General features: G+C 39.8%; 2 protein-coding genes across 4 annotated transcripts in view; one reads left to right on the forward strand and one right to left on the reverse strand.

The window, feature by feature from the left end:
* Positions 1 to 25,193, forward strand: part of MDH1B (malate dehydrogenase 1B) — a 60,926-nt gene extending 35,733 nt beyond the window's left edge. The window contains exons 1-10 of one of the 3 annotated variants that reach the window (XM_076342407.1): positions 15,580 to 15,665; positions 16,119 to 16,231; positions 17,178 to 17,312; positions 17,475 to 17,617; positions 18,292 to 18,794; positions 19,895 to 20,036; positions 21,000 to 21,163; positions 21,822 to 21,961; positions 22,673 to 22,757; positions 24,479 to 25,193. In XM_076342407.1, coding sequence (XP_076198522.1) covers positions 15,644 to 15,665; positions 16,119 to 16,231; positions 17,178 to 17,312; positions 17,475 to 17,617; positions 18,292 to 18,794; positions 19,895 to 20,036; positions 21,000 to 21,163; positions 21,822 to 21,961; positions 22,673 to 22,757; positions 24,479 to 24,510 — 1,479 coding nt within the window. In that variant the 5' untranslated portion in view covers positions 15,580 to 15,643 and the 3' untranslated portion in view covers positions 24,511 to 25,193. Of the gene's footprint in view, positions 1 to 11,977; positions 12,036 to 15,579; positions 15,666 to 16,118; positions 16,232 to 17,177; positions 17,313 to 17,474; positions 17,618 to 18,291; positions 18,795 to 19,894; positions 20,037 to 20,999; positions 21,164 to 21,821; positions 21,962 to 22,672; positions 22,758 to 24,478 lie in introns of those variants that run through there. The other 2 variants (XM_076342406.1, XM_076342405.1) reach the window with 2 other exon arrangements.
* Positions 3,198 to 15,543, reverse strand: FASTKD2 (FAST kinase domains 2). The gene is made up of 12 exons (XM_076342404.1): positions 15,489 to 15,543; positions 13,995 to 14,785; positions 13,479 to 13,582; positions 11,845 to 11,953; positions 10,252 to 10,375; positions 8,293 to 8,432; positions 7,815 to 7,987; positions 7,261 to 7,424; positions 6,020 to 6,241; positions 5,004 to 5,088; positions 3,811 to 3,925; positions 3,198 to 3,342 (listed from the first exon to the last, which is right to left on the reverse strand). Exons 2-12 carry the CDS (start codon positions 14,676 to 14,678, stop codon positions 3,226 to 3,228), a joined length of 2,037 nt encoding a protein of 678 aa, XP_076198519.1. The 5' UTR covers positions 14,679 to 14,785; positions 15,489 to 15,543; the 3' UTR covers positions 3,198 to 3,225.
* Positions 25,194 to 26,371: the final 1,178 nt, after the last annotated feature.

Below are 26,371 nucleotides of genomic sequence, written 5' to 3' on the forward strand. Positions count from 1 at the left end.
TCCTTCTCACAATGTTTTCCTGTTGATTGTGTGATACATGACAATGATCTGAGCTTGTCACCCTTTTGTATGTGGATATCCTTCAGATGACCTGGAGAATTCAAAGGATGAACACTAGAAAAATTTACCAGATAAGCCAGCTTTATCATGGCATTTTACTGTTTTGTAATAAGATAAGGTTTATGAATCAAAAAATGTCTAACAGCAAGCAGCTTGTAAAAAACAGGAATCATAAAAGGCAGTATCTCTTTCTTTGAGATTAGCAGGACAAATGCTTAAGTCCAGTATTTCATAGCTCAGAATGAAGGGAAGATTTGTATGGATCTACTTTTCAGACTTCTTTGTGGCCCAGGAGTAAAATATACTGCCTTCATACAAGAATCTGGTCAAATATATGGTTGCTCTGTGCAGCTGAGTCCACTGTCCTTAAGTCATAGCTACATAATTACTCTAAGCCCTATACTTGCTTTATCTTCTTTAACAAGCCTTCAATTCATTGAAGATCCTCCCCTCCCTCAGCAATTTAGTTTACTTAATAAATTACCTATTTTCACTTTACATGGGGTTAAGAACCTTGGCCTTGCTACAGATTGGATACACCCTTGAAATACCTTTAGTGAGTCAAATACCACAGCAAATGTCTGGGTTCCATCTGTTAATAAGATACACCCATGGGCTGTATGAAATAAAGCCATATTCAGCTTCCTGGTTCCTCACTCCTTGTTCAGAAAAAATTTCCAGCCACTGCACTTACAAAGTGTTCCAAGTGTGAATAAAGGTTAGAAACACATGTTCCCGAGTCTGCAGGCAGACTGTGAAAATGGTAGAGAAAGGTGCAGCTTGCATCTCCTGTTAGCCTCACTGGCAGGTCAGCTAAAAACACGTTTAGTATCTGTTTTGCTTAAAAAAGGGGATTTTGCACCTTTCGCACAGAGCAATCCACGCAGTGACAAAACCCACAATTACAGGAGCAAAATAATTATTGTTGTGTGAGTCTCCCACTAATTTTAATAAGCATGATTCAGGAAAGAGAGGAGAATGGTATTCTAAATGCAGACTGTAATGCACAAAATAGGGGATTAAATCTCCCTTACTACATGAATTGGACACCTGAGAAACCTGGGTTTCAGGCATTGCAACAGAGTAGCTTTTTAGCAGATGTAAAGATTGAGGAAACCCACAGCTCTGAAGTCTCTCTGGCAGCAGCTACATACTGCTTGGAACTATGAATCAGTGGTGACGTAGTAACGACTTAGATTATTGAGGTAGCATAAAGCAAGATATTTTAATAAGCAAGGTGATCATTATGGCAGACTACTACACTTCCATACTGCTTGTATAAGTTTCCACCTACTCGTAAAGTGTTTAAAAAAAGAAAGAAAAGATGGTGATCAGCTGATTTAATGTAACATGCTATGCCATTTTGTGCCCACTGGTGGCTAATTCTGTCCAGGCTGCTGGCACCCAAGAGGACAGTATATTTCCCTGCCTGGTGTTTTGTCCCTGAAGAGATGGGAGCTACGTACCTGCTACTGAGGACCTGACTGAAAAGCTCGAAGCAGAGGAAGCAGTTCCCCAGCCCAGGCGAGAGCCGCAGCTGACACTGCATTAGCTTGGTTTGCAGGGCTTCAGCTTTGAACAGCACCAAATGCTTTCTCAAACACAGCTCTGAGCACTACCTGGCTCTCCAGCACAGAGTATTTCAGACCTCCTCCAGTGCAGGCCGGGACTGTGGGTCAGTCGGCCAGCTCTGAACACGAGAATGGCTCTGACCAATCTGCTTCACAGATGAATTTGTACAGACAATGCTTTCTTAAAGTAGCAGATCCAAAAAGGGGGCACAACAAACTTCTCATCAAGTCAGGCATATGAACTCTGCTCTGGTTGTTAAGTTCTACAATTGCATCAAATCTGTTTTTCTGCATGTGCTGCATTTCAGAGACTGAAATGCTGAACAGCTCTCCCTGCTTTTATATGCCAGACTGCTGTAACAATGCTTCTTTGGTTGCAGTTTCCACCATATTCTATCTACATGTTCTGCAAGAAGTTGGGCAGTGAATTTTTTTTAGGCACATTGTTTCTTTTCACCTCATCACTGTAATACAATGATGAGATAAGAAAGGTAATACCTTAACCATGTGTCCACACTACTTCAGAAAGACAAAGACAAAGAACGTAGTGCTTGTAGCTTATCAAGTGAAGCAAGGGCACCACCGTTAGGTCACACACAGTCACTGTAGAAAGTATTGCTGTTTCCCTTCACGTCGACTGGACTGTGGCTATGGTACAGCAAAATTGTGACTGAGGATCTGATTACACCGCAGAAACAAGCAAACTGTTGTTGGCAAATGTATGCTCTTACTAAGTACTTCAGCAACTCCAGCACAACAAATGGATTTTACCAGTAGATGTTACCAAGAATGGAAAAGATGTACCAGTTCTCTCTGCTCCTGCAGCTGCTTTGAACTTCTAGGACTCTGCCAACATAATCAGCTCCACCACTACATAACAGGCCAGTGGAGATGCATCACAGTATGTAATGAACAAATCTTAGTATTGCAACACCTCTTTAAATAGTTGTGGAGACACTAATACCAGAAACAGAGCAAGAGTCAGTTTATAAAGACGTGCCAGACCTGTGTTCTTGTAGTGAGAAGTCTCAAAAATCTATTACAGTAACAGTGAAGCAAAGGGTTCAAAAGAAAAAGCATACAGCTAACAGAACCATTATCAGCCTGAACTTCTGAAACTGGCTGAGTTATTTACTGCTTTACTATCGATAGTTCTGCATAAAGAACAGAGGGGATGGTGGGGGGGGATGGTGGGGGGAGTCCTTCTAGTGCGTATTTGTAGGCCAGGTTGCAATAGCACTTGAAATAGTCACTTCCTTTCCCTGACCCAGCTCAAGACTAGAGAGAAATTTGACTTGGGGCACGGGGGAGGGGAAACAAAGTGAAGATAAAATTAAGAAATTTCATCAGCAATAGATGTCAGGATGCTTTTTGGATTGATTAAGTAGTTCCTTCCACTAAAGAAAATCCACTCCCACTTCACAAAAGAAACCCCTCACTATTAGCAGGCATTGTTCACTTTACAAGCTCTTCTCAATCTGTAATACTTTGGACTAGGCAGTTGTGTATAAAACTGCTTATCTCTTCCATTAAAACCTTACATTAATTACACAGGAAAAAGAGAGATCAGGAGACCCAAAATTATTAGTTTATTTTAATTATCCTGCACAGTCACTTCAGAAGAAGGGAAAGCATTTTCTGAATAAATTTTTCCTTTCAAAAACTCAACTGCATCTTCATTTGTCATTTCCTGAAACTTCTTGTTCAGGACCTGGAAGAAAAGAAAAGGAAAGGAAAGGGCACATTAGTCCTACTGTCTTTAGCAAACTACCCTATCCCACAAACCAAGCGCTCAGTGATGGGAAGGCCATAGGGAGTCGCTGTATTTTGAAAACAAGTTGACTTGAATCATTCATTCTATAAAAATGAGGGAAATAAGCCAAAGTCACATAGGTTTTTTAGGTAGAAAGCAATTCAGTGGCTTGACTGTTTGGGGGTTTTTGCTGAACTATGATGATATTTATTTCACTGATAATGATAAGTGGTAGCTTGTCTTTTAGAGTTCCTCTGTCCTTTCTCCCTAGTGACACCACCATTACCTTCTAAGTAGAGACGATATACAATTACCACTCTGGAGAAGGCTCACCATTCCCTACAAGGCCTGTTCTACCAAACAACCATACTCATCACTGTGCTGATAACTGGACCGAAGCAGGGAAAGTAACGGGACTCTTCTTACCAGAATCACATGATAGCCCAGTTTGTTTAGATGTCGCTTCTTCATTGCCAGCTTCCCTTGGGGGTGCGTTGTACCCACACAGAAGGCAGACAGAGGAACAAAGAGAAAAGCCAATCTACAACCAAGAAGAGTAGGGAAGACTCCATTGTACAAATGCAGAATAAGCATTTTTAAGACAATGATTCAATGATGTCCTTTAACACTGCAAATATACAGCTGTCTTTCTGGTAGGCAAAAGTTTCAGGACTGCACAAATTTCATTATCCTTTTCCTCCAGACTTAAGCAATTTAGACCCTCTCTTCTTCCATGAGCTTCACACAAGTACCAGCATCTACCCAAATACCTACAGCAGAATTAAGTCCTTAGATCTCCACTCTCCCACGAGAAAGAGATAGATCATTCAAAATTCTACATTAGTTTGACAGCTTCTGCATTTACTTTGATCCTTTGCTAATATATTCAGAATCGGTTACTTCCTGCCATAAAAACCCTTGGAAGGGTGAGGAAAGCTGAATGCCTTGGAAACCTGGCAGTGAGTTTCTGTTACACAATTCACTAGCTCCCCTTTTCCCAAAAAGCAAACTATACAAAATACATTCCGGTGCAGTGATCCAGCACACAAGTGTTAAGTATTACCCAATTCTACTTAAGCGTTACTTAAATGATATATGTCCCACTTCAGTTACTGAGAGGTCATTCTTCTACACAAGATTAAATTAAGCACCTAAAATGTGGTTATGATGATCCTTTTTATTCAAATTGTATTTCAGCAGGTGAATTAATTGCCATAACATACCATTGAGATGCACATTTTAGAGACTTAAGAGAATAACTGAATGTTTAATTGGACACACAAATACTTGGCATTTTAAAACCATAATGTAGTAATTTTTTGGAAGGGATTTCAGTCATACTTCAAAACCTGTATCCATTACAAGAGTATCAAATTACTGTGATGTTTCCTGCCTCTTTCTCTGAAATGTTAAGTCAGCCTCTGTTAGAAGAAGGTAGTGAGCTGGATGAGCTGTTGCTCTGAACTGGCATGGCAATTTTTGTATATTTCAGTGAGCACAAATAACAAGTTAGTAATCTACTTTGCTTCTGCAAATCAGTGAACCAAAGAAGTAACTGGATGGAATACATACAAATAAAACTAGCCCGCTAGAAAAAATATGCAGTCAAAAAAAGACACCTTTGAACACTTGAGTCAGTATGATCATCTGTTGCAGCTATTGGGAGCACTTTCTTTCTGTCTGAATCCATTCTGATTTCAAAATCTGAAAACAAAACAACAAAACATTTAACACTGCAAGAGGTTACAATTAATGTCCTCATTTGAACATTAATTGTTCAAATTGTTTTCAAATGAACAGCTCATTTGAAGAAATTAACACTGTCACTGCTCTGTTTCTAATTGCTGTTCTCTAATAATTTACATATTACTGATGGCTTTTCCCTCCCTGCAACCAATATAAACAGCTATAGCTTGCACATCTCCAGGAAAAAAAAAAAAAAAAAAAAGTGTTTTGAAACTGTAGATATAACTTTATGGGAGTGAAATCATAGTTTAAAGAAACTAGTCTTGATCGCAGTCTGTCATACCTACTCAGATTTTCCTGTAATCTGATTCCTCATTAGAAATATGTAGGAAGAAAATTGTATTACAAATACAGAAAAATTGGTAAGCTGGGTGGCTGGCAAAAAAATAAGCAATATCAAAATATAAAAGAAACCAAATGTTATGAAATGATCACCTATCAAAGAAGGTCATATCCCATTTCATAAATGAAAGTAGAACCTAAACCTTAGCCAGAGCTTCAGAGAAGAAACAAGTCGGAGAACAAAAGGCGGCTGCTGTTTGGCTTTGTTTCTAATGTGATTTAGTACTAACACGTCAACTCTCTAAAACAGTTGGCCATATTGGATTTATGTACAATTAACATCTGCTTGCTGATGCTTACCAAAAAGTCCAAAGCATTTTTGTAAATAACAGCAATCATGAAGTTTTAGTAAATTAACTTAAATACCTTAACAGAAGCATCCTAGAAAGTAGATTCACCAATCAAGGACATCATTTGTTAAAAGATTGTGTCTTCAAAGTGTTACACTTTTAATCACTTGCACCCTACGCAAATTTGTTACCACCTTATTATTTTGGGGATGATAAATCTACATTAAAAAGAATATGACGGTAATTGGGCTTCATACCAATACGATATTTATATGGCAGCTCAACATTTTGCCGAAACATGTTCTCATCTCCCAGAAGTTCTATCAGCGCCTCCCGAGCCTTTCTGAGATTAAGAGATACTAATGAGGAGAAATTCTCAGTCAGCACAAATGCAGGCTTCACGAAGGAAGGGCTATCAAGTTCCATACATGCTTTCACACAGCGAAGCATCATTTCCTTTTGTTCTTTGTAAAGATCATCTGAAAAAGGATACAAAAAATATTACATCCAATGTATCACCTCACAGAATTTTTCATTTTATTATCATTTATAGTCTGTTCTGGCAGAGCAAGTGAATTTCAATATAGGAATCAAAACCCAATTGTTTTTTCACTGAATATTATTATCTTCAATATACTGTTAAATATACACCATCAGTTCACTAATTATAATATTAAAGTCTATGGCTGGGACCTGCCCATTTATCCAGTCTTTCCCCTCTACTGTACACAGCTCTGTGCATGCTATCGGTTATTACAGGAGATTTAAGGAGAAAATGGAATGAGACAGCATGCATAAAAACCATTTATAAAATCCAGACAACTAGAAGGATATTTATAAAACAAAGACGGGATATCAGACTTGGCCGTAATTTTGAAACTGTACTTTAAGAGTAGTAAGCTGCGCAAACTCTAAGCAGTTACAGCTTTACAGCTTTCAGGTTCAGTCACAGCAGGCTCAACAGCAAGACACAGTGTTTTACTCTACAGTGAATTTCTACTCTGCTGAACTACTCTACTGGCTGTAAAGAATTGAATGTGGAAACCAAATTCTACTACAAACCATTCCAAGTTCCCCATTATTAACTCAGAGCAGTCAAAATAACCTTTTACTCATGATTCCAGGTACTAAAGTTGGTTTACAAAGGTTAAGACTTCCTGTGTTTTTAAACATGCCTGAACATCTGTCAAAGATAGAACCCCTGGCTCTTACACATTTCTACCATTTCCACACATCTCATATTCACCTCTCTCCATGTGCACACCTACTATTAAACTTTTGCCACCATGGGGCCCAAGACAATAAGCCTGATTCCCTAGTGCAGAAACAGATCACTTAGATCACCATCACTATGTTAGCTTTGTCTTGCGGACTTCAAATTTAATATTAATCATGTTTGCATTCTTTAATTTCTAAACTTTTAACACAATTACAACAAATTATGTACGAAGGCAGACTATCCCTTTTAAAACAAGAACATGACAAAGTAAGGCCTGACCTGACAGTAGAAGTTCATCCCTGCTGTCCTTTTGCAGCAGCTCATCAAGTGCACGATGAGGAAGATATCCTAAGATGCAAAGTGAATACACTGCCTTCAGCAGTTCTGTGTTGGAAATCTGAGGGAGGTACTTATTCAAGCAGCTATGAAGAGTCTCAAAAAACCTTTTCCAAAAGCAGAAGAAAAGTATCTAAATACCCAAATAAGGCTATATAAAATACAGATTTCAAACAAAAATACAAGTTAGAAATCTTTATTATCTTGTACAATCATATGTTGTGTAATCTAACATTAGCTTTTGATTCTTCTGTGAGGATACAGCTACCTATCAACAGATTTAGTAGCCTGGTCAGTCTAGAACCAAGGTCTCCATTTGCAATTACAGAGGAAAATTCCTATGTAGAAAAGATGGGAAAAGACACAGAAAATTTATCTTACAGATTAATAAAACAGGATTATGAACTCTTTCACAACCGAAATCAAATACTAGTTGCCATACATTACTCTATCATGACTACATAACGTATTATCAGATATTCTAAATGAAAACCTACAGATGCTTTTGGTCTCTGGGAACATAGTTGAGTCGTGAATACACTCGGAGAACAATCAAGAGGTTTTTCAAGTTGAGGAATTCAGGGTCTTCTGTCACCTTCTCAACAAAAATACCCATCAGCTCAGTAGGCTGAAAGCCAAGTGTCTCGAAGGCAGAAAGAAAAAGCATAATCTAAAAGAAAAGATAGTTTTATAAGGTCAAGAAAGCCAGTGAAGTGGATCCTACCTGTTGATTTCATAAAAGGCATTTTTAATAAAAGCAAATTTTTCAAACCTTAACACTCCTTTTATTTCTTATTTCTTTATTCATCAATAAATAGAAGAGCATTTTAAAAATTTAACTGTATCAACTTCATCAGATTGGTATTCCTAGAAAATCTGTTCTCCAAAGATCAAACACAAACATGAAGAAAGGTAAGATGGAAAGCACCAGATATTCTACTAGTACCACTATAAATTATTTGGTCTCAAACTCACCTGTCTTTTGTCCCAAAGGCAGGCAGTAGAATTAACATAGTCTGCTAATGCTGAAAACAGTTTTACATTACGGTACTGGAGATTGTAACAAGCTTCTAGAATGAGAATTAACTGCCGAAATGGAGCATCGTGGACATTCTCTGTAACAGAAGAGCAAAAAAGGACAAATGATACAAAGCAATGGGAGCTGTAGGTTGGAGATATTGTGGGAACAGTTTGGCTAAGGGTTGGAGCAGGGCGGCGGGAATCAGATAAGGAACAGACTGAGTCTAGCTAGGCAAAGTCAACTGAGTTAAAACACATAAAGAAACTGAGAGGTAGAAGAAGCCAAACTGAGTCAGGACCAAGCTAGAACGGATAAATAGGCAAAAGGGGACAAACTAACAAAAGAAGCAAGAAGACTGTGTTCCCAGAACATCTTCTGTTCCAGGATTCTTGATTTTCAGCACCTCTCTGCACTCAGCATAGAAACCATCAGGCGAGCCCCTTTAGTACTGATCGAGCCTTTGGGCTGTCCACTTCACCATGTCAGCTGAGGCAGTAACAAAGAGGTGGGTCTAAAGCTGCTGATTAATCAGATATTAGCACATGATGAAATTTACATTTTTTTTCCCATTTGGTTTTACAAAACAGCAAGAAACCACAAATATGAATCTATGTCTAAAAAGCACTAAAGGCTGTCAAGCACTAAAGCATTAGTGTATGCCAAACTGGATAACATGGAACCATAACGTAACCTCCTGGCATATGAGCGTGATGACACAGATTGAGTGCCAGATGACAACAGACTTCTGCGCAGGACTGCTGCTTCATTTGCCACACAAGATGGACCTACTCCTGAGATGAAAAAGATTAAGTACTGAAGAACAATGCTCTCTCCTGAACACCCTGCTTTGTTTGCTGCAATGAGGGGCATACATGTCATAAAAGACATGCAAGAGAAAAGAGCATAGCTACAGTAGTAGGATCAGCACCCATCAAAACTAGACTTTATCTTTTCCTCTGCCAGAGGACGCAAGAGGATAGCAGGAAAATAACTGACTTTAACTCCTCTGAGTTGTGCTCAGTGATTTTCCAGGCTCAGCATAAAACACTGTTACCTCATTTCTTGAAGTGCTGAGTGCTGACAACTGTGATTGAAGCCAATGAGAGTTGTGCACCAAATTAAGTGATTTGTAATGCCAGGTATTCTTAAAGAAAACAGGCTAACGGAGTCTCATATTACTGGACACTTTGACCTTAATCTCTCTTCTGCCTAATTAGAAAATGAGTATCACCAGTGGGTCACTCCCTTGCTGCTGCAAAAATTAACTCAATAGGTACCTATGAAGTACACAGTTATTACAATTCTGGTGAGGTTCCCAGATATGGGAGAGGGGGTACTTTCTTGAGAGCCCCAGCAACAGCACAGGACCTGGAAAACCTGCTGGAGAATTCCAACCCCTCCCTCCTCTTCCTATTCCATCTCCAGCCTCTGATAGGGGTCATTTCTGTCCAGAAATTAATCACACTGTTCCCAGAGCATCATTTGCATGATGTGCAGCATGTAAGTCCTGAGAACATGCACTAAAAAAAATGCAGAAAAAAGTACTGAGTAGCTGCTCACTCTGTGTATGCCATCTAGCCTGTGTACTGTGTGGTGAAAGTCCTATGGGAGAAGCCAGTATCTGTAATTAAAGACCGTGTCCTAACACATATGAACAACCAGGACAAATAAAGAAAAATATGTAATGCAGGTAAATGTTAAGAAGGGCAGAGACTACAAGAGCTATTTGCTTTCATTATCAATCAGTAATTTTCTGTCTTGCTGCTTGTCAAATGGCTCCACATTACTATAATATCCTGTAAAACAAAGATGTTTCCCGAGTTTTAAAGGAAATCAGAAAAGGGAGACGAGACAATAATTAGGAAGAATTCAGTATAAGGAAGGGAAATTTAATAAACGTATTTTTTTCTTACCCTGGATCTTTTTACTGCAGGCATTCAGGATTGGAATGGAACAATAATTCATTGCAGCAAGAGCCAAAAACACACGCAGAGCATTCGGGAAAGTCAGATGGTCTATCTCTTTCAAAACTGCCATCTAAAGTGAATTAGAGCTTATTAAATCCTTCATTCTTCAGGTATATTATCACTGCTTTCTGGTGAAGGCATTTTCACCAAAACTTTCCCAAATTCCTTAGCCTGTTCACAGACTTATATGAAAGAAAAAGGAGCAACAAACAGCAAAAGGATAAAGTAACTACTCTCAGTTTCTTAATACACAGTTATAGCAGACCAAGTGTTCTAGAGCCGTGTCACTATGCAAGTTCGCAGCAATTTGCCTTTATATGTTCGTTTTAAAAGAAAGAAGTCTCAGTAAAGCTAATTTCCAAATACTGTGAATATGTCTTCTACTAACTCTTAAAAAAGTAGCAGAAATATAATTGGCACAGTTGACTTATTTAATAGTACTCCAATTACTGTTTTGGATGCACGTGAAAGCTGTAAGTCCTCAAAGTGATCCAACAGCACACCAAGTGGCGTATCTTTAATACAAACACCCAGCTACAAATGTGGACTGAGGCTACAAAGTATATTGGCTATTAAAGTACAGTATTTTTACTGCATTCATATCAAAGGTTAAATACAAAATGAGTCGACAACAGAAATTACACAGTATTAAAATAGCACCCTGTAAGCTCAGAAAATTAAGAGCTCCCTTCAGTTAACAAGTGGAAATGTTACTTTCCTCTCAGTTCCATATTCCACCACATCTTCAGCCAGTTTCTCACCATCTTGTAAAAAGTGGTACCTTGTGCAAGGTTTTACGATTTACTTACATCTAACACATTGCATGAGCCCCCTGCACTGCTCTATTCTTGCCCAGTTTCCCATCAGTGGTATCTTCCCTCACTTCCTCATGAATGCTATTACAAATGCTGACCTCGGAGCCCTTCAGCTATGTGACGAAAACACTAGCAGGCCCTGTTTGAAAGAACGTTTCAAAAAACGTCTTTAAATCAGGACGAAACCCAGTACACCCTGCCATAAAACCTACAGCCTGCTCCCAACCACTGTATTTCCCAGGGGACCTTTCAGGTACACAGAAAGATAAGGCCATGAGCCAGGTGAGTTCTCCTGGCATCTCACTGCCATTGGTCCTCTAGCCCCGTACCATTATTGGACACAGCCCCATCACAGACTAGTTTTCCATCTTCTTGTCCTCCAGTCACAAGCTAGGCAAGGGAATCAGGGAACAGCCTGTAAGTGCTTCTATGAAATACCATGTGGCCAGCCCAAACAAGAGGTGAGGGCACTGCTATTTTACTGCCTCAATTCCTTTTGTACCATCTCCTTTGCCTTCTGCCCCCTTTCATGGTGGGATATTCCCAGCCTCCAAATTTAAGTTCTTCCTGCAGATATAGCTGGACTATGATTCATATAGCAAATGCAATTAACCTTTCTATTATATTTTCTCTTTGAGTGTCTGGAAAGAACCATACACAATCTATAAACAATGCAAGAGCACAGGCTTTGTGGAAGTAAAAATGAGCCTCCAACTAAATTTACCTCTAATTTCTTTTTCAGAAAGACTGGAGCATCTTTTCCCATGCATTTCATCAGGTTTTGCAGTATAAAGATGTCTCTGATACTTGGAATGCGCTGCTCCACTAGTAATCTGATGAAGAAACACACACAAGGCCTTGAGCTAGATAGCTTTTAACTGTTTAATAGAGCTTTCCTCATTTCAGCAGAAACAGGTAGGTGCCCCCATTCTCCCTCACTGATGTAGTCCCAAGTTAAAGCTGTAATTCCCTCCTCCTCTCCCACCTCCTTTTTTGCAAGGCTGGTGTAACTCTACATGATGTAGCTGCAGCACAGATATTTTGCACATGGAAATAATTATATATGCTTTCTTAATGTTATCCTGATAGATGAATGTTGTTGCTGATACATTAACAGCAGGGGCACCCGACCAGACTGCACATGTGACTGTGCAGACATGAGTGCTGTTAAGCCTCAAGGAATTAACAATCTTCTGCAGAAAAAAAACAAATTGCACATTTTTTATAACAGAATCATCTATGTGCAGGCAAGTTCTGAAACAGCTGGGAAACTTGAGGATGGACACTGACAACAACTTCATGCAAGTGAGTTAAAAAAACAAACAAGCAGTGCTGTGGCTGCGGAAACAGAAGGGGATATCGTAACACAGAGGGATCGTAAGGACAAGATGAAGGAGTTCTGCATTCCCAGCACCTCCTTTTCTGGCTCAGAGGGAGGTATTGTAATTGTTATGTCTGAATCACCCTTAAATATACCTGCACAGCTACAAAAATATGAGGTGTCACTTTCTAAGGCAGTGCACTGCTCTGAAATTCATCTCTGCAGACGCGGCTTCCTGCAAATGGGCAAGAGCTTCAGACTTCAAGACAGAGAAAGAGCTGTAGATGGATCTCCTGCTTTCTACCAACTTACAAGAACTGTGTACCTGAGCTTCCAGGAGAACCTGTTTTTTGCATAACACTAACACATCCACCTTCTCAAAGCAGGACCTGACACAGGACCAAAAGTACTAATCCATGGCAAGTTTTGTGACAGCCTCAGTAAAAACAATCTCGTGGGAGTAGGCAGATTGGTTACCCACATAAATCTCATTGGCCCCGAAAAAAATCACTACAGCTAAAGAAGTTATTCTGATAAAGCACTACACAGAAGGCCCTGCTGGATGCACAGATAAAGTCTAAGCTTGTCTTCATCTTCATTTTTACTTACTAAATTAAAAGAAAATATTCCCTGGCTGTTAAACAGCATTTTTCATCATGACAAACCAAAATACTTCACAAAGTAAGCTAGTCTCATTACCTCCTTTCTACACATGGGTAAAAGAGGCATAGATACACGAAGTGACTCGATCAACATCACAAAAAAAACCACAGTGGTGGAGCTGCAGTCAGAATATGAATCCCCTGCAGAGCAGTCTAGCACCCTATGCCATCAGAAACCTTTCTGCTTGAAACTGCAAAGACAATGCCAAAAATCACTGTCTTGTACAGCTGTTATCTCATGTGACCATTTAAGTCCTAAAACCAGTGTCTTTTATGCGCAGACATTCCCTCCATGATTCTAAAAGACATATGTTCAAACAACATTTAAATATGAAGAACATGTGGAAGAACATGTGAAAGATGTATTTTTCTCACTGTAATCCAGCTTGAAGAGCGCTCACATTCTTGTCTTTATCCAGCCCTCCTAAAGTAGTTGCCAAAACTGAGATACATCGGTTATCAAGTTGATTGAGCTTCTCCTGTTAAAGAGTTTTCACAACATCAGATTACTTCAGACCAGTAAGTTTCAGGAAAAAAAAACTGACCACTCTTAATCTGTACCTGCCATCTTCTCTTTCCCCCAGAAGTCACTTCATAAGTTTTAATTCTGCAGTGACCTACACGGTCTCACATCAGACAAATTTAGTTGATTTGAAAGGGTAATGGTTTTTGAGACTTCTCCTCTCTGTTAAATCTGTCTGAAATCAGGCAGTCATTTCAAAAGTGAAGGCAATTAGAAGTACACACAAATTAACTATGGGAGCCCTGTTTCCATGGAACACCAGACTAAACCAGGGATGTAACCAAACTCTCTCTGATGTTGCACAGCCTCCCAGAATTAGCCCCGAGGTTTCAGCCCAAACTTAGGAGAAGAGGGATTTTGATACTTACTTGGCACACTCTCACCAAAGTCTGGACTAGGAGAGTGTTCTGAGGAACACCTAGGTTCACCACGGCATGCAGACTGAACACCAGGTCACCCCGCGTCATCCTTCTGGAGTCCCGCAGCAGCTGCTGACAAAGCTTAACAAAAGCTGGGTGCTCAAAGATCAGCTGCTTCTCGTAACGCTGCTGGTCTTCGGACAGGTTTTTGAAGAGCCTCCATACTGTAGTCAAACAGTTTGTGAAGTGCTTAATGGAAACAGCGGACTCTGAAGCCAAGTCCAGTACGTCGCAAGGACAGGTACATTTCTGGAGACTATTAAAGAATGGTTCACTATGATCCGTTACATGCTTCACTTTGAAGCTCCCAGAATCATCCAACTTTTCAAGTTCCAAGGAATTCTGGGGAGCCTGCTCACTCACCAAAGCCTCCGTACTCTTCTCTGGTTGTATTTTAGCACCTGTACTAAAAACATCTGTCTTTTGAGACAGAAATCGAAGAGATGATCCATGCAAAGAAGGACAAATATCTAAAAATAATTTCCTGAAGTTCACATTTTCCAGGGGATCCCTGTATCTGCCAATCCATAAAATGTGTTTTCTTGCTGTGGCTGAAGATTTGGGAGTGAGCACAGAATTGCACCTATGCATGCATCTAACAGTATTTAGCAAATAACTTATTTTAGTATTCATTTTTGCTAATGTCTCATGAATAGATTTGAAATGCCAACTCAAAGTAAGGGATCTGATGAAATTCTACAGTGGAAGCAGTCCTGGAGAAACTGCGTGAGATCACTCATCTGTAAAAACAATTTAAAATTATGGATTAGTTACGAGACTTTCAATTCTTAAAGTTTCAATTGCCAAATCTATAAACATCTTTTACAGGAGGGGGCGGGGGGGGAAGATTTGGAAAAAGATCCCTGGAAAATGATTTGCAGAGGGACTTTTATTGGGTCTCCTATGTTTTAGTCAAACATCTCAACACAAGGCTAACTCATCCTGGGTGCCAACTCTTTCCTCTTTGCTGTTTTAACCAAAAATTATGCCGGGAGGGAGCTTCTTCCTAACTGACGTTCCTCCAAGCAGACGCCGTCTCCTGCCAGGGCTCTGGTGGCTCACTGCCAACCTTCAGCTCCGGTAAACAGAATCCTGCCCGGCTGCGGCCACAAACAGCCTGGCCCAGCCTCCCTGCCGCCATCCCACGGGCGAGCCGCCACACTCCTCGGGCCGGGAGCACCAGGCGGGGCAAAGCCTCTCGGTTTCGGGCTCGCTTTCTGCAGGCGCTGGGAACGCTGCCCGGGGGGTACGGTACCAGTGGCGTAGGCCCGCGACCCGGCGCCAAGGGGACAGAGGCCTTTCGGCGGCTCCGCACCGGCTCGGAACGCCCGGGCGCAACGGCGGGCGGTCCCGCCGTGCCGTGCTGCCCGCTGCCCGCCTCAGCCACGCTGGGGAGGGACGAGCGGGTCGCGCACCGTACCCCCGCCGCCCGGTAGCTGTTACCTCGCACGCGGCGGCGCCATCACACCCGGGCCCCTCTCTCCGCGCGTTCTCGGCGAGCCTCGCGAGAGGGACGGCGCGGGCCGAGGGACAAACCGCCGTGGCGCGCGGCGCGTTGCTGCGCAACGCCGAAGCGACCGTTGGAGGGTGCCGCGCGCATGGCCAAGTTAGTGCTGGCAGGTGAGACACCGCGGCGCGGCGCGCCGAGCGGGGGGCGGCCGCCGGCGGCAGCCTGCCTGTGCTTGTAGCGGCCGCTCGTCTCTGCGGGCTTCGTAACTTCTCGCTCTTCTAGCCTCTCTTGAGAGCGGTGTCCGTACGGCACGCTGCCTCTGCTGTTTCCAAGTCTCCCCTTCTTTTTCCGTCGGTGAGGCTTCTGCCTCTCTCTGCTGCTGTCCCCCGCGGGGTGGCCTCCTCCGCCCCTTAAACGGTGGCTGAAGAGACTGTTTCACCTCCAAAATTATCCTTTCTTTGCTGGCTCATATGCTTGTCCTGTTACTTACTGGGAACTCACGGGACGCTGGTTACAGAATACTCTCTTTGAATTGGAACAATTGAAAAACATTTGGCCTGTTAAGCCCTTATCAGTCAATGTCACAAAATCTTCCATTTGCAGTGTTGTCCCTGTGTTCACAGGTAAGGCAAACTGCCCTTACTATGCCAGAGCTGAACTCCTGGCTGACTATCTCCAGGCTAACCTGCCAGACTTCAGGGTTCACAAGATCACTCAGCACCCTGACAAATGGGAGGTAAGGGATTGTAAGTCAAGCCGTTGGTAGATGCCCCAGTGCTCTACAAAGCAAGGAATGTGCTTATCTGTAGTGTGTCTCTTCTTGTCCTGTATTAGAGTTTTGATGTGTGGATAGAGGTGCTACAGAAGCAGCTTTGGCTTTGAGAGCCAGCCAGAGGAAAGGTTTGAATGTTGTGAGACTGGCCTTCTCATGAGTCTTACCACAGAAGACGGGCACAAAATGAGGGCCAGCCTAAATCTGTGTTTTGTCAGCAAGAAGTTCAAGTTTACTGGTTTTTTATTATGTATAAATTGCTGCTCAGCCTGTAAATCTTTTGCAAACTGTGATTGCATATGCCTTCAGAGTTGTTACCTGTCAAGAACATTTCTGGCATTCAGGGGCTTTGAATTACAATGGAAGTATGAAATCAAGTGGATGGGCTTATCCAAGTACTTTTACTGTAGACATGTTGCCATGTCTACACTGTAGTTCCTATAAAGAACTGAAAAAATTGCAGTATTACTTCATGAGATAGACAGTACCATGATGTTTATTACCTCTTACTTTTGCTTGACACCTCAGCCAAGTAACTAGAACAGTTAAGTGAATCGCAATTAACCGCTGCAGCTTACTTACCTTCTGCAACTAAACAGGGATCCTCAGATTACTCGTTGCTTCACAACATTGCTGTCTTTAGTACTGCTAAGATAATTGAGCAAAATTACAGCAGTAAAATCAAGCAGAAGTAAAACCTGTTGCTCTTTTGCTGAGGTATCATAGTGTATCACCATGCCTTGCTTTGTGTTATTCCCCCATTTTGCACGCACTGGTACGTGAGTAAGTTGTGAAGCACCTTGTAATTATGTATTGAGAGGAAATAATATGAATGTTTATAGCTGTAACATTTAAGTGTTATCAAATATGAAAAAGTATTAAAACTTTTTGGCGTGGATGTTTACATTAGCAGTGGCTTCATGACATTTGTGAAATGAATGGATGGGAACACAGAGGGTCTCCTATCATTTGGAGAGAACTGTTGGACCGTGGAGGGAAGGGTCTGCTTCTGGGAGGAGTTAATGATTTTCTGGAATATGCTCAGGTAATGGTCTGCCTTTAATACTGTACACTTATATTTTACATTTTCTTATAACATTGTTGTTCTTTATTCCTCCTACAAATGTAAAATAAAGCTATCCTTTCTAATGTTACCTTGCTGTGTTTGGGTTGTCATTTGATTAGAGATCACCCTTTTTGTTCTTAGCACTATTATGGCATCACCTCAATGATGTCGAGTGAGGAAATGTTAGACATTGCTGAGGAGAACCTGCAGGAGCATATTGAAATTGAAAAAGAAGAGGAAGAGATTAAAAGTCTTATCAAGCCTTTGCAGATCTGGATCACCAGGTAAGAGTAAAAAGAATATCTATGAAGTTTCACTCAGCTTCAGAAGAATGCATTTTTTCCTATCACATATAACAGGTGTAACCATCTGAAGTTATACATGAATCCCTGTAATTTGCTGATTTGAATTAGGTTCTGCACCCCTCACTATGAGCATTCAGTATATAATTTAGAAATTATTTCTACTTTTGTTACATTTTGCACCAGTTTAAGTGAGGGATGTGAACAGGCAACATTTAGACCCACCTTAGGGAAAAGCAAGTATTTACAAAATAAGCTAGGAATTTTGTAGTGCAACTATCTTGCATTAAATGTTTTTGGAAATATTTAAATAAGTAAAGAGTGTCTTGCACTTCTAGCTTTAGAAATTTCTGTATTTCTGGTAGTCCTAACAGAGCACCTTAAAAAAATTGTGGTTCTTTAAAGACACCAATTTTTAAGTGACAGTATCTCCTGAAATGTAGAGGATGGAAAAACCTTCAAATGAAAGGGGACCCCAAGTGTTTTGATTTTTAACCTGTTAAAATGACAGAAAGAGCAATAAAGGATCCAAGCTAATGGTCTATTTAAACATAATCAAATACAAAAGAAAAATCTTCATGTTTATTTATGTAATACTTCCAAACAAGCAGTGGTTCATGTTTAACTATAATTTTTCTATATCATTCTCTTATCAGTGCATCAGCTTCAATCTGTTATCAGCTGATCCCTCTGCTGGCCAATGGAGAAGTGTTTGGGATGACGACAGAAATCAGTATCCATTTGCTTGACACTGACCAGTTTAAGGACATTCTTTGCGGTATTGTAATGGAAGCTGAAGACATGGCGTTCCCACTCCTCCACAGTATTTCAGCGCACACTGAAATAGATGAGGCTTTTATTCAAGCTGATATTATCATTGTTCTTGATGATGTCGTCTTAAACCATGAAGTCCAATCCCTTGAGAACTACATCAGAGAAGTGAGTGAGATCTGTCAAGTGTATGCTCCCCTGATTGAGAAGAATGCCAAGAGTGGGGTCAGAGTAATTTCATCAGGAAAAACCTTTGTAAACCTTAAGGCGATGATGATTATGACATATGGCAAGTCCATTAAGCCTGAAAATGTCATTGCCGTTGCAACATCCTGGGAAAGTGCAGCTAAAGCCATGCTGGCCAGGAAGCTGAGTATGAATGCAACAGGTGAATATTTATGTGCTCTGGTAGCATTTGGGGAATTCAGTGGATGGACACCTTCGAGAGTACATATTTCATTGCAGAACACTGTTGGTGTGCATGCAGAAGTGCAAGCATAGCAGTGCACCCACTGAATTGCATGGCTGTACAGAATGCCAGGGTGTGACTAGCAGGTGCTACCGTTCCCTGTGCTTACCGCTATCTGGATCTGTGCCTGATCCCATGAATGTCAATTCTTTTGCTAACTCTTGGATGCAGCCCTGCCATTCTGGTGTGTATTTCATGCTGGAAATGTGCTAAGAAGGATTGAGTTGTGTTGCAGATCAGGACCTAGGACTTCAAGATTGCATTTGCACTCTGCAGTGCATTGTTATTTTGGAGACACACAAACTAGCTGTGAACAAACATGACAGCATACTGCTGTGCAGATAACGGGAGTATAGTAGAACTGTGTGATAGTATTATTTCTGGGTTCATTAGCTTTCTTTCTCAGGTCAATTGTTATAGCTTGGTTATATTTGCATGGTTCTGCACTGCACAGCAAAGGTGTGCTCCAACAGCCTGCTCAGCATCAGGATTCTTTCAATGTTGCAGGGGTAGGAACTGGTCATTAATGACAAATCTAGATATTTTGGAGCCTAATAAAATAGAAAAGTAAGTTAATAGGCTGAATAACATACCAGCAGGTTATCTGAGAAATTCCTTTTGCACTGAAGCAGTTTTTAAAAATTAAAAAAGTTTTTTTTTAATTATTTTTTGCTGTTAGGCATTCTGTATTTGCGTGTACAGGATTTTAAAAGGAACATTGCTGTATGTTTGCAATATGATTTGTTCTGGTTTTTAACAGCTAAGTGTTTACTAGGTTTTGTCTATTATGTACAATAACATAAAATAAAGTTCCTTTTTTAGCTTGTGATGAGGTTTCATAAGTTATGAAGAACCTTGTTGCATTTTTTCAGATCAAATCATTTCTGCTATCAAGGCAGGACACTGAATTGAAGAATAATTCGTCTTGAAAAGGACTTCTGAAGGTCATCTAGTCCAGCCTATGTTGTGAAAGTATTTGTCTGTCTCTTCATTAATCTACATATTTTCCTCTGTTACAGGAGTTAAAGACGTGATTGTTTGGGGCAATATTACTGGCTGTAACTACATTGATTTGTCACATGCAAAACTTTATGGATATGACTGTGCTATCTGGGGCCCAGCTAATTTTCCACGTCCTTTGTTGAATATGATTTATGATAGGTACAGTACAGATCTGTTTTTTTAAAGTAAAACCAAATAACGGCTTTTAACCTATGTTTATCTGAACTGTGTAATAAACATCAAGAAAGGTTTTTGTTTTCAAGATTTGTCTTTACTGACTAGCACTGTACATAAAGGAAAACTCAAGTTGAAGTACTCAGTCTGCAAAAGAAGTTGAGTAGTTCCTAGTGCAATACATAGTTCTGACTCTCCTGCCAACTTTGTTTATAACTATATTTTCCTACATATTAAGTGTGTTTCTTTTCTATCATATCATGAGCAGCCTCTAAGAAGTAATGAAAGTCCAGGTAGTGACTTAGATGTCTAGTATGCATGAAGAAACTTTGAAATAATACTAAACATATATCCGCATCTTGAAGTACCTGAATTCCATTGAACGTACGGCCTGATCACACTAATGTTGTCCGTTTCCCAAAACAGACAATTTATTTGTTAACATATGTAAAAAGGTTACCTGGCAGCTAGATGGCTTCTTGTGGAAAGAGAAGTAGCAGAGAAAGGATGGGTGGAGTGAGAGGGCAGCAGATGTGACATGCACTCAGGCCTGGCTATATGGAACTCTGATCTAAACCTAGCATTTACTGGACAACAGACATTTCTTTTGTTCTATACTTGTACTGTGCCTAGCCCAGGGGGATTATGGTTCATGGCTGGGTTCTTACGTAAGACAGTAATACATATAAATAATAATAATAGAGGTTATGACTTGAGTAAATGACCTAACTTTCATAGATAAGTAGTGCTTGTTGTTACCTTTTGAGCCACTTTTTGTTAGACCCTATTTTTTCTGTCTTTAAGTGCCTTGCCTTCAGTAGTGAAGTTTGAATAAGTTTTGACTATTTTCTTCCCTCAGGTTTAGTTCTTTTTTCCTCTAGAAAACTACTCTTCCTCCAGTCATCTTAGTTTTTTCTTCTCCCCCCCCCCCCCCTTTTTTGTTGGTAGCGAATGGATCCATTCAGAATTTCTATCTGCACAGAGTTCACTGAGTTCCCGGGTCTGTCATTGTGTGGGAATGTTACCTGCTCACGCGGTAGCCACTGTACTGAGATACTGGTATCACGGCTCTCCTCCTGGAGAGATCGTTTCTGTGGGAATACTTACTAAAGGTAAATCTACTTTTGCTTCACATATTCTCTTGTAGCTTTCCCCAGTAAGTATAATGTTATTTTTTTAATCAAGATTTTTAATTTAATAAAAACTTGTAAAACAAATCATGATATAATGGGAGGCTGAGAATTTGTTTCAGCATAAGATCCTCCAGATCTAAGCAATTTTGCTCTCCAGAGCTTGTGATTTGATACTCACTTCTCACAAGCATCTTTTAGGTTAATATTGTCTTGTTGCAGATTGTCTCTTAGTCTTTTAGTTTAAATGCTTTGCTGGTGTATGTGTTTTATGCAAGGACTCTTTATAGTTCTTAGAGCCTAAGCTATAAAAGCATGTTCTTCTTGTGTAGTTATGTGAACCAATAAATGGAATGTTTCACAACAGCCATTTAACCCTTGTATCAAATAAAAAAATTATTTTTTCCCCTTTTTAGGATGTAAAATTGTTACATGTACATTTAGCTAAAATACTAAGTTACAGTAAGAGGGGAACTCTTTAGTCTTTGAACTGTACACTGAAAAAGGCAGTCTCCGTTTATACTAAGATCTTACAGTTGCAGACTTTTGCAAGTCTGTAGGACTTAATCTTGACACTGGTGAGGATGTGGTTTTTTAATCAGAAATAATATGTTTGGGTTGTTTCTTCCCTCTTCTTTAGGTCAATTTTGCGTTCCTGAAGGGATTGTCTTCTCTATGCCAGTGAGGTTCCAGAATGGTAACTGGGAAGTCATGACAGAATTAGAAATTAATGAAGCGACCCAAGAAGTTCTGGGACGCTTAGCCCATGAGCTGATTCAGGTGATGATTTCTTGTATCTATAGTATGCCCATTCTACCACCTATGGGTACGTTGCCATATAACTTTGGATACTGAGACCTTTACTCCAAATGTTAGACGTACAAACTGCATACATGCACTTACGCATGATAAATACCAGGTATTTATAAGTGTGAGGTAGTATCTATACATTGAAATGAACAGACTACTGTTCTGTTGCCCAAAAAGGAGATGATAAAATAAGTTTACCTATGTAAGTGTAGAATTTGCACCCCCAAGTTCTGCAGGCTTTGTGCAAAACAGAAATAATATCTTTAATTTAATGTTTCTACATTCTATGCTGCTGATGTTGATTTTGCTTGTGTGTTATTCAGAGTAGTTCTATGCCAGGAGATATATCTTTTGGGATCCTTATGGCTGTGACTCTGCATGAATGAAGGCCAGATTTTACTAGAATTAGGGATTTTTCAGAAAATACAAAATCAGCAGTAATTGCATCATGAACTTCTTGTGACTTAGTGAGACAAAAAGAATTTAATTTGACTAAATATTAAAATACTAAAAAGACTGGTCCCAAACTCTACATTCTAGCTTCAATCAAATTTTGTGATCTTCAGTCATACTAGTAACACATAAGGATTATTTTAATTTAACATATTTTAAGTTTATGCTAGAAATTACAGTGGATGAAAAGAATGGGTGATATTAAAACTGCTTTTTTTTTCCATTCAGGAAAAGCTCATTGCACTAAAGGAAATAAAAGAAATGCATCCGTATGGAGCTGATAAAATCACTAGTAAAAAATATTTGTGTCAAGGTGGGTTTTTCTCCCCATAAAAGATGAGATCAAGTTTTAAGTGAGAATTCAAGTAATGGATTCTTACTTTATGTCCCTTTCATTTCAAATGGATATAAAATCCTTCAGGAAGGAACATAAATAACAAGTGCTTGTCCAATGTATCCTGACCACGCCTGGGGCATGATGATAGGAAGGGCAAGCCTGCATGGTAGCAACCTTGTTTTGATAATTTTCAGTTGTGTCCTTCACAGATCATGAATATAAAAGCTGAGCATAAACAATATGTTTAGCATGACACATTTTATCTTAGGTCATTAGTAAATATAAAATCTTTCTAACCCAAGTAACTATTATTAGAAAAGCACTTTCACCATATGTCCTACTATGTTTTTGAAGCTATTCTTTGCTATACTTTACTATTCTTTACTATCTGGAAATAATGAATTTAATTTCTAACAGAGAAAAAAATACTGTAAATTGGAACTAAAACTTCTCATTTTTTCTGTTTGTTACAGTACCAAACAGTTAATTCAACATCTTTAGTCTATAAGCCAGTCAGAAGAAGAAAAGGTTGAGACACCCAAAGACAGTAGGCTAAAAAAAGAGATATTCCTACTTACTATAGAGAAGGCAATCTCGATAACTGGCAGCCACATCTGCCACTTCTTCCAATTGCAATAGATGAAAGATCTTTTGGAGATCCCCACGTTATAAATTATTAAGCAATTTCGCTTTGTTTGTTAAAGACACACCAAGTTTATCATGACTTAATTTTTTAAAATGCACAACAATATGAGAAATTTCAACTAAAAATCTATAGAACAACTCCAATATCCCTTCCTAATATTTAGGAGCATGTGGGAAGGCTATAGGCTACACGGTACTACCATGGCAAAACTCCCCTTAATCCACAATCTACTTTTCCCGTGCAGAATAAAAAACCCACATCTTCTCCCAAGTCTGTCTGTGCTGTTTTTCCTACCTATTTTGCTTTTCAAGTTCTCTATCCTCTTAAGATTATATAAAGGAAAGAAGAATCATTCATAAAAATAAGAACAGATGAACTTTAAAGTGTGTTTTATTGTTGTTTTCTCACTTTTTCCCTTTTCTCAGGTTCCCAAATCCCTGCAGTTTCCCAATATTCTAGCCATTTCTTTCTACTTTTAGGTCCTACAGGCCTTTTCCCTAGTTAGTTTTCTTTCTCCCTTCCTTCAGATTCTTTCCAGTACTTTTACATCAGCACTTACCATATGATGAGCTGTTCTTCTGCATTAAGGGCAGGCTGAAGAATGGGGAAACTATTTGAAGCTTGATGCCCAGGGCCTTTAGTGAGTGCATAAGCCTTTTGGTTACCCATGCTTGTTTCTCAGGAAAAGACTACAGACACGATAAGATTTTCTTGATAAATGCAGAGTTTAATTATTCCACTAATCATGACCTTGATTAACCCAGACGGGAGATTCCCAGTCAGACAGGAATGTCCTTCCCTGTCTGCTCTCTACTTGTATGGCACTGCTTTTCTGTAGAGCTGTCCCATTCTTCTTGTGGCTGCTTTAAACACTAAGCAGAGGGCCTTTCCACTGCTAGCAGCTAACTGCTCAGTTATGGCCTGCTCTTGTGACACTAATATCAAGTGCTGTACTATTCAAGGATTGCCTAAGCGCCCTGCTTATCTCCTTGCGTGTGTAAGTATTTTAGGAGGTTGGCAAAAATATGTACTGTTTTTGCTTTTTTTACAGAGATGGAAACCTTGCCTACTGGCTCACTTTAGCCAGAGTTGTCTGGAGGAGAAAATTCCCATATTAAACCAACATTTCCATTGCTCAAAAGAGCAAACTACAAAGAAAGGCTAAACATCATCATAGCTTTTACAGTATCTTCCTCATCAAAAACCTGGAAATCTGTAGGCAGAAAAATATTTCAAAAACAGTGTGAATATAATATTCTTAATCTGAAGACCAAAGCAAAATTCCTACTGACTTTAATGAGTCTAGGATTTCATTTACATCCAACAACTTATTTCTTCAAACCAATAAACTGTTTCAAGAACATCTTTTAATGTTTAAAACGTTCATATTAAGACAATTTTGAGCAAGAATGTCACACACAGAGTAGCAGTTTTAGAACTCCAAGTTCTTGTTTCAGATGTAATGAAACACAGTACTTGTGTAAGAATGTATATTCTCAGGCAAAATTGATTTTTAACACAAAAATTTAACTGCATGCATCTCCTTACTGACAAGATCATTTTTGTCTCAATGTTTTTTATTTATTTCATGAGTTTCATGGGAACTACTCATATGTTTTAAGTCAAACATGCAATTAAGTCCTTGTCTAAACAGGGTTGTTGAGGAACCACTTTCACTTGCATGTCTTTGGTGTCTTAAAAGATGGAGACTGTGTGTCCTGGTTTCAGCTGGGATAGAGTTAATTTTCTTCCTAGTAGCTGGTACAGTGCTGTGTTTTGGATTTAGTATGAGAATAATGTTGATAACACACCGATGTTTTAGTTGTTGCTAAGTAGTGCTTACACTAGTCAAGGACTTTTCAGCTTCTCACGCCCTGCCAGCGAGAAGCTGGGAGGGGGCACAGCCAGGACACCTGACCCAAACTGTCCAAAGGGCTATTCCACACCATGTGACGTCATGCTCAGTATATAAACTGGGGGGAGTTGGCCGGGGGGGGCAGCGATTGCTGCTCAGGAACTGGCTGGGCATTGGTCGGCAGGCGGTGAGCAATTGCATTGTGCATCACTTATTTTGTATATTCTTTTATCCTCATTAGTATTATTGTTTTCCCTTCCTTTTCTGTCCTATTAAACTGTCTTTATCTCAACCCACAAATTTTACTTTTTTTTTTTTCCCAATTCTCTCCCCCATCCCACTGCGGGGTGGGGGGAGTGAGCGAATGGCTGTGTGGTGTTTAGCTGCCTGCCGGTTAAACCACAACACTGTGTTAAATGAAATATTATTATACTTGCTAATTTTTTGTCAGATGTGAGTGTTTAAAGCAAAATAAAAAGTTTCCTGTTCTTTTAATCAGATACATACAGTTGGAATAAATTAATTATTTCTATTCAAGTAGAGGTTCAAACTCTGAACAGGGGTAGACTGCTTCTTACATGAGGAAACCAAGAGGAGTTTATTTGTTATTTATCAGCTGATATGGACAGAATGAGGAGGGGTGTCTCACTGGTATTAGAAAGAGGAGCTCAGAAAGCTGGGGTATCGCAAAGGAGTTGGAAGAGTGTAGTTTCTTATGTGAAATGTATATGGGAGAAGCAACATTTACAGGAACTGAGATATTACTGTTACAAGTATCTTCATGGAAGAGTTCATATGGGAGTTGTAGAGGTAGGTGTTGTAAAAAGTCTTGAAGAAAGTGGTTAGGAATCATATGTTTCATGAGGAAGTGGTCTCCAGGGAATTAGTTTCTAGTTGTGTATGCACAGAAAATTGGCTGAGTCTCTGAGAAGCATCTGGAGGCAGATGCCTCAGGAGAGCATAGCAGGGAAGGATGCTACCGGTAGTCTTTACAAACTACCTGGTTTGTTCCATAGCTCCTCCAAGACAGGAGAGGAAAAGTTAGCTTCTCTAATGTGTATTTACTTTTTTTTTTTTCTATATGGAATA

The sequence above is a fragment of the Aptenodytes patagonicus genome, chromosome 6, assembly GCF_965638725.1.
Source record: "Aptenodytes patagonicus chromosome 6, bAptPat1.pri.cur, whole genome shotgun sequence".
In the NCBI taxonomy this organism is placed as follows: Eukaryota; Metazoa; Chordata; class Aves; order Sphenisciformes; family Spheniscidae; genus Aptenodytes; species Aptenodytes patagonicus.